This window comes from Nilaparvata lugens, chromosome 6, assembly GCF_014356525.2.
Source record: "Nilaparvata lugens isolate BPH chromosome 6, ASM1435652v1, whole genome shotgun sequence".
Classification (NCBI taxonomy): domain Eukaryota; kingdom Metazoa; phylum Arthropoda; class Insecta; order Hemiptera; family Delphacidae; genus Nilaparvata; species Nilaparvata lugens.
Window position 1 is genome coordinate 50,518,012 of NC_052509.1, and position 8,751 is coordinate 50,526,762.

Sequence of the window (8,751 nt, forward strand, 5' to 3'; positions counted from 1 at the left end):
TAGAATAATGAATAATAATTTTGTCAAAATTGGTGATTCAGTCAACTCTGTTCTCAAATTTCAAATGCGATTCTCATTCTTCCAGATTGCTGAAATACGCGGTTATGCCAGCAGCAAAAACCTTGGGGAAGCTGAGAGCTTCTACCTGCATCTGTCTGACATCGCTGACTACGAGCTGAGGGTGCAGGCAATGCTCTACAAAGCAGAATTCCATGACCGATACACTGACGCATCTGGGCATTTGGAGAAAGTGATTGAAACCTGCGAGTTCCTCATAAATGATTGCAGTCTCAAGCAGTTCTTCAAGCTCATCCTGCAACTTGGAAATAAACTGAATGCTGTGAGTAGATTTTATTTCTCAATAATCCAGGGGGATGATTCTCACTGTTTCACTCTACAACAGTGTATTACTTCAAGTAGAGAAGATAACCTTAGAGGAAATTCTTATTTGTACTTTGGTATGTATAATATCTTAGCCACCTCTAATACAAGGCCCTGTCCTACGATATTGCAACGTCGCAATGTAGGCCTAGAATCTAAAGGTGCGTACAGATATACGTGCCGCGAACATGAGCAATTCACTTTTAATCAGCTGATGCCAAGCTTTTTATATTTGTATCTTACCGTTTCTGTAAAAATACAGATATAGTCAGCTGATTAGCTGAAAGTGAATTGCTCATGTTCGCGACGCATATATCTGTACGCACCTTTATACATGATTGACGAAAACGATTTTTAAAAATAACAGCTGATCTTTTTCACCTATCATGTATTAGATTCTAGGCCTACACGTTGCAATATCGTATGCCAGGGCCTTGTATTAGAGGTGGCTATGATAATACTTATTATAAATGTATTAAAATTCAAGATGAATTAACTGTCCATTTTATTTTAGATTATTCACATAATAATAACAATATCTTGGAACAGTTTTGAGATGGTATTGCAATAAGATGAAATAAAAGCGATCACAGATTTTTATTTCATTTATCAACTTGGAACATGTATCCAATAATAATACAGTGCATTATAATAATTTATTGTACTTTTTTCTTCAGGGAACTTATGCTGGTAACGCAGATGCGATCAAGATCAGCTCTCTGGCAATGCTGGCTGACACAAGAGCCAATAAGCCAAAGATCACATTTCTGCACTATGTGGTTGATGTGGCTGCATCCAATGATGCCAGTATGCTAGCATTCAGAAGCAAGGTTGCCGATTTCCAGAGAATGTCAAAGTGAGTTTCGTTTTAAAAGCCTATTCTCTTTTTAATGTTATTTTCGGAAGTATTTTTTTCAAATCCAATATAATGTTACCAATATGATGTGAGTAGATGGGGACTTGAGTGACAGTTAAGGTGTTTGTATTGTAATATCTATTATTTTCCAAACCTAGGTTTTTTTCAAGTATTCGTCAAATCTCTGAATGATTTTCTGTCCTTTGAGTCCAAAGAAAATCATAAGTTAATATGATGAATGTGATGATTGGAAAATTATAAGTGATATCTTGTTAAAGATGACTGATGGCAATTTGAATATTTGTATTTTTGGTATGTGTTATAAAACTTTTAGAAAGTAATATAATAGAGCTCAAAGCAATACTAATCATAATATTATTTCATTTTCAGGACACCGTTTGCAGCCCTCGAAGAGGAGGTGAATTCATTGGTGGAGGGAGTAAAAGACATCAGCAAGAGAATCGAATCGAGCCAAGTGTCTTCTCAATTCGGTGGTAAGTTTCACACCCTACAAATATACCAACCATCCATTGATTGTATTGAAATTTTTGGACACACAATATGAACATACAATTTCAAATCGACTGTAGGAGAAGTCGAGACAATTTTCAATTTATGGTATGAGAAGCCTATACTGTGTTTGTGTTTATAATAACATTAACCCAATTGAAAAGTAAAAATAGCTAGCTAGCATTGTCAAATATCAAGACTGGTATGCTATATGATAAATGAGAGATAATAAAATTACAAACCGATTAAATTATTTGTATTCTACCTGTTATTCAACAATATTAACAGTGATAACCTTTGGTGCACAAACAGTGGGAATGAGTCTGAAAAATATTTCATATCCTAAGCCTAAACTTCGAAATTTTAGAATAATACTTGAAGAGCCTATCAAACATGTACCTTATTTTATTGTTTACTTTTCCAGATTTCTTCCACAATGCGAAACAACAGGTGGATTGTCTTGTCAAGAAATTGAAGAAAATTCGAGAGGTGAAATCTCAACTGGCAGTTCACTTGTGTGAGGAGCCTGCTGCTTTCCAGCTGAATGACTGCTATCAGCTATTTGCTGACTTCTTCACCAAAGTCAACAAAGCTTTTCAAGTGAGTACATACAATAATAATGATTGTTGTCCATTGTAAATATTCCAAAGAATGATAGATGATTTTATTCAACAAATTCAGATCCTTTTGATTCATACTCTGCTTCTTATAGCAAAACCAGAATAGATAATGTATTGTCGTTTCAGCTATTAATCATTAGTCATCAGTTTCTTAAAGTTTACAGATGGAACTCACTGAGATAATGCATTTATTCAAATTCATATGAGTTAATGAGTATTATCAAACGAAAATCCAAGTTAAATGCTTTACAGCAAAATTAAATTGACTTACAGCATTTAGTTTTGATTTCCGTTTAATAATAATAATTCTTATAGTTCTTTTTCATTAGATTTAGGTAATTCCATATAACTCTTTATAGTTCTATCATAAATTATTATGAATTGTGTTTGAAGCTTTGCCAATCAAATTGATTCGGAATCCTATTTCAAGATGTATTGTGAATAGATTATTCTTTTGAAGCATTATATTAGGGTATCTTTCTATAAATGTCCAGTCTTTCTACCACAAGTCTCTTAGAGTTTGATTTCATTCAAATTGTCTAAATTGATCAAATTGCTAATGATGTTATTTATATTTTAAGGAAAACGATCAGATGAAGAAATCTGAGGAAAAAGCTGCAAAATTGAAGGCTGAAAAGTCGACCAACAACAAGGTTGTAAAAGCGAAGAGAAGAACATTAGACAGCGAAGTCGAACAGCTCATCAACGAAGTGAAAAATGGGGCATACTAGATGGAGTAACCACTGGATCAAGGTGCTAGATGTAATATCATCAATGGTTCAACACACTAAGAAGTCACCAAGTTAGCAAATTCTTCAATGACAATAGACAATGGATTGTCTTGCTCTGATGAGTTGATACGTAAATAGTTATTGAATTTCTAATGTCTAGTCCAGAGTCTTGTATACTTTTACTTTTTATATACTAACAACGAAGTTTGTCTTTAATTTTATTCAACTCGCTAATATTTTAGAAGAGTCACAACGACGATAGACAATTTATTGTCTTATTCTGATTATGTATATGTAAATATCTGTGTTTTTTAGGTTTTAAATCTTTATAGGTTATTTTATATAAGTTTTTGAGTACAAACACATTGGATATATGTGATTTATATATAGTTGATTTTATATTAGTTTTTGAGTACAAACATATTGGATTCAATATGATTCAGATCACAAGTTCTCTAAAGAAGTAACATTTCCAAGTAGGTAGTTTCTAAAAACGACCATAGACAATAATAGCTGATTGTCCGATAATGATTTCGAATGTGTATTATATTACAATATATATAGAGTTTTAATTATTCATTTGAAGAAATTATAGAGATAGATGTAGCCTAGTTTTATATTTATATTTCAAGAATGCTATTTCAAATTTGACAATGCTTCAAAGGGCAAGATGCGATAAATTTGCTTAATATATCTTTTTTTAGGTAACTGTTGAGATGTATATGCTTTAAAAAATATTATAATTCATATTATATTCAGATTTTAGTAATTTGTTGATCTACGATATTGTCGACAGATTAATTATTAGTATTGATCTCATCTCAAGACTGAAGAAGTTTAAGAGAAACTCATGAGTCTGAGAACATTTTAAAGTAACTTGAAAGTCTGATTGTAAAGTTTGCTTTAAAAATACACGTAGTCTATGAAATTATCATTGTTAAGTATAGAAGTTACTTTGATATTGATAAAGTTCTATAGAAATTTATATAGAATAAGAGTATTTTAAATTATAAAAGTTATAACTACCAATATTAGAAATTTAGAAGTGTCAAACTAGTTAATATTAAAAATGACGGTAATACCACAATAGCTTTATAATTAATAATATAATATTTTATGGTGTAGACTAGATTTCCAAAAAAATATTTCTTAATTACGTATTTAGGATAAATTTTATTTTTAAACAGATTGAAAATTAGACTTATTCTGTGATAATGTATCTCAGGGAATATGTTTTTCATCAACTTTGAATCAAATTATATTTATAATTATGCTTGTAATGAATACATAGTGATAATTATTCCAGAATATGAATTAAGGAGTCATTAATAATAGAAAAAATAATTATTTTACATGTAATGTATAGAGATTTATAGTAGATCCTAATGGTAAATGTGATAGATAACACTAATATAGCCGATATATTATAGGTAGGTAGTAATTAATTAATAAAGAATTTTAATTATATAGTTCCTAATACTTTGCAACAAAAGGCTTTAAATCATAAGATTACTAAAATTGAAAAATGGTAGATTCTCTGGCATCAACCATTTGAATAGGTACTGATAATAACGCGTTGATGATAGTTAGAAATAGCAAAACGAAGGCTGAAAGGTGCAATAAAAAGTAATCAATGTATATCAAATCGTAATAAAAATATGTAATAAATGAATACCGGTGCTCACAATAGTTTTGTAGATCTCACTCATAAGTAATAATGAATGTATTAATCGTTCTAGATTTAAAAAAATGTTATGAGTAAATACCAGTGTATCCTATGCGTGATTTCTGTCAATATTTGATATCAACTGCACTCAATGTTCAATAAATTTGTGATGATAAATAATAGACTATTTTCAAATCAAGCTTTGTTTCATTTGTGTGATTCCTTATTTAAAGAGTTATTGGTTATGTTAATAGCTATTCACTTATTTCTTAGTTGGAATTTTTAAACATAGGCCTACGTGTTGTAGACCTATGTATATAGAATATGATGATAATACTATGGAAATAAGTTCAATTTGTTACATTATCAATTTCTGTTGAATTCCAGCAATTCGACCGTAGAATAATTCACTATTGAGATTGAAAATGGTGCATCAATATTGAACTCAATGACTGTTCATTATAAACGTAAACCGTTGGAAAGCTGGTTTACTCTGTGGTCGCGCTGATTAACTATCAATTAGATGGATTGAGATTCTAGCGCCTGCTACTCCCTCTGGAAAAGTGACCACTTTGAGAGTTGATCTTTCTTAAATAATGTGATCTATGATTCAAAAAATCACTTGCTGATGGTTCGGAACACACCTAAGGCTGTGGGTCCACTCAATCATCAACAGTGTCTCATTACCCATGCACAAGCCTGGGTGGGAGCTCCAGAGCTATGTGGCCATCACCCTCTAAAAAAACAACCCATAGTCTATTGACATTCACTTTAAACTGTCAGTATTGGACGAATGAAAAGCATTGATGTTCCTTATAAGGTATGGTGACAGTTTAAAGCGAAACTAAATCTCACTACAGTAGAAGAGTTTTAATAGATATTGTGAATAATTTTCATAATACGTATGTACACAAGGATAAAAACATAAAGTAACTAGTTTCGGTTGTTACACAGTTATCAATCTCTAGTAAACAGTAATTAACGGTTCTAGAATGACTAAACTGGGTTTACCAGAGATTGATTACGGTTTAGCAACCAAAAATAGTTTCCTGATTTGTTCTTATTAAGTGGTGTAACAATTAAAATTGATATTGTATACAGTTTCATTTGATATAGTCTACCTGTATTTCATGAGTTTTAATTTAAACTGGCTTCATGTTCCGGCTACGGCCAGTTACATGGAAGGAGCTTATTAAGGTGGTAGGGAGCATTAAGGGCAACTCGACGACGGGCTGGGATAATATACCATCAAAATTTATTAGAAACAATATTGTCACTTTGATTACTCCCTTGCTCCATATGATTAACCTCAGTTTCAACACAAATAAATTTCCATAACCATGTAAGATAGCCAAAGTGGTTCCAATCTATAAATCAGGTCGAAAAAACTTGACATCCAATTACAGACCAATTTCTTTGCTTTGCACCTTATCTAAGATCATTGAAAATTTTGTTAAAATACAGCTTGCTGATTACTTGCAGCGTGAGAAAATAATATCAGATCACCAGTTCGGTTTTAGAAAGGACAGGAGCACGTCTCATGCATTTTTTGAATTTTCTAAAAACATAGCTAAGGAGATTGGAGATAGGAGACGTGTCCTGGTTACTTTCCTGGACCTAGCTCAAGCATTCGACTTCATAGATCTACATAAGTTGATTTCAAAATTGCATTACATAGGTGTTAAATAGTTGGAGTGGTTCATAAGCTACCTCGAGAACCGCATCCAATACGTTAGTATAAATGGCATTAACAGTGAAAAGGCTGGAATCGACTATGGAGTGTTTCAGGGAAGTACACTGGGGCCGCTCTTGTTCCTGATATACATCAATAATTCAGAGAAGGTTTCCACGGGTGGCAGGTTGTTCCTTTTCGCTGATGACGCGGCGGTGGTGTCGTCCGGCTGCACGTGGGACGAAGCTTATGAACAGGCGGGGGCAGACTTGGTCAAAATCAAACGTTGGTTGGAGCAGAATACCTTGACAGAAAAAACCAAGAATCTGCCAATATTTTTCAGAAGTGACAGTGACCCTGCTCCAAAACGTCTGGCCCTCCACTCCTGTGGTGACCTGCAGTTGTTGGACTGCAGCTGCAATGTCATAGAGCGTGTGGAACAATACAAATATTTAGGTGTAATAATTGATCATAAATTATCCTGGGTTCCACACATTCAGAGAGTTTAAAAAAAGGCTTAGGAAATTCTTTTATGCCTTTTCGCAGCTTGGAGGGGTGCTGACTGTGGGTCAGAGTAGGACGGTTTACTTTGCCTACTTGCAGTCGTTGCTCCAGTATGGTGTCCTGGCATGGGGGGGGGGGGAGTCTCGGCCGCCGCACTGCATCCAATAGCTGTCACACAAAGATCACTCATCAAAATAATTCTAAATAAAAATATCCGATTTCCTACTGAACAACTCTACACCGAATTTCCTGTTCTTGACATAAGACAAATCTAAACTAAAACTCTTATTATTTTTATCAAATCGTACAGAACAGAAATTTTTACACAGCTACACCATAATTACCCCACTAGATGTATTTTGGATTTTATACACCTAGAGCTACCTTTACATCGGTCGTTAACAGCTCATTTCGTATTGCCCACCTACTTTATCGCAATCTTCCAATCACAATAAAAGAAGCTGAGGGATGTATTGCTGCTAACTACAAAAAGAAGATAGTCACATGGTTGCTTGGTATTGGTCGGGAGGCATCAGAAGCCCTCATAAACTCGCCTTATATGTAGATTCTGATTCAAACTCTGTTAACTCTGGTGCTGTGATGCAAACTCTGAACATTATACTATAGTAATCTTTAATAAAAAAAACCTACGACATCATGCTCTGTTTATTAAAAAAAACTATCAATGATTTATAATATGAATTTTTCTTTATATAATATATTTCCAATATTGTAATAGTTGAGTGAGAATAATATTAAGGCAGAATACTGCAGGATTTTTTATTTTACAGTTATTATAGATAGGAATTCTTCCCCCACACACGGACCAATAGTCTATGTGGAGGAATATTTATTTCCTGAAAATATTTATTATTGAATTGTAATGTGAATGTTTCAGTGATGTATTTTTTGATGGAAATAAAAAAATTGAATTGTAAAAAATGAATTTGATTGGAAGAGTACATTGACAGAATGCTAACCGGTAGTAGGCCTATCCCTGTCCCTGCCATAAAAAACAGCAGGCGAATGATGTAGGGAGACAAAGGATAGTAAAAGTAAGTCTCAAAATCAAGCATAAAAATTGAATTCATTGTTTATTTGATGAAGGCTATTAACAAAACTTCAAACAATACCCATGCCGTCTAAGTCGGATGATAATCTTTTTCTTGGCGAAAATTCATTGAAATATAATACTCATGCTCAGGCCCATCACGAAAGGTTATTTTTCTCCAATTGAGTTTTATAACCGGATTTCCATAAACCAATACGGTGTCAAAACGATTGTGACTCTTCAGATAAATTTTATTGACTCAAATTGTGTATGAATCAGCTAGATAATTCAAAGGTGAATATGGTAGAAGCGGGGAGCACGGTCCTGAACCTGGGTGCAGGGCCCGCAATCGAATGTGGGGCCATGAATAATAATAGGTCTACTACTTAATAATCCTTAACCTATGCGAATAGTTTGAAGAAAATATCACTGAATCAGTTCAAGACTTAATTACATTTTATACTCTCTGATCCCTTTCCCGACCATGTGTTAGTAAGAAGGATATTATTTTATATTCTTTCCAGAGAATCGACAAATTTATTTGTTGAAACACCGCCGATTCATGTAGTTACATCACGGTAAATTTTATATTATCGTTCTTCAACGATACATTTTTCCATACATATGAAGATAACTTATGAAAAAAATTGAATGGATTATGTCAGCTAGTTTGAATGCTAGAGGGAAATTTCAAGCTGTTCTAGAATCAGTAGAGCGAGTAGAATAAGATAGGACTTCAAGTACTTCGACAAAAAAAATC

The 8,751-nt window shown here is 33.2% G+C and overlaps 1 protein-coding gene across 1 annotated transcript in view; it reads left to right on the top strand.

The window, feature by feature from the left end:
• LOC111060548 (FH2 domain-containing protein 1-like) overlaps positions 1-3,272 on the top strand; it is a 21,771-nt gene extending 18,499 nt beyond the window's left edge. Inside the window, exons 5-8 of the mRNA XM_039431103.1 lie at positions 1,059-1,237; positions 1,628-1,731; positions 2,172-2,347; positions 2,949-3,272. Of these exons, the coding sequence (XP_039287037.1) occupies positions 1,059-1,237; positions 1,628-1,731; positions 2,172-2,347; positions 2,949-3,098 (609 nt within the window). The 3' untranslated portion in view covers positions 3,099-3,272. The remainder of the gene's footprint in view (positions 1-1,058; positions 1,238-1,627; positions 1,732-2,171; positions 2,348-2,948) is intronic.
• The last annotated feature ends 5,479 nt before the right edge of the window (positions 3,273-8,751 follow it).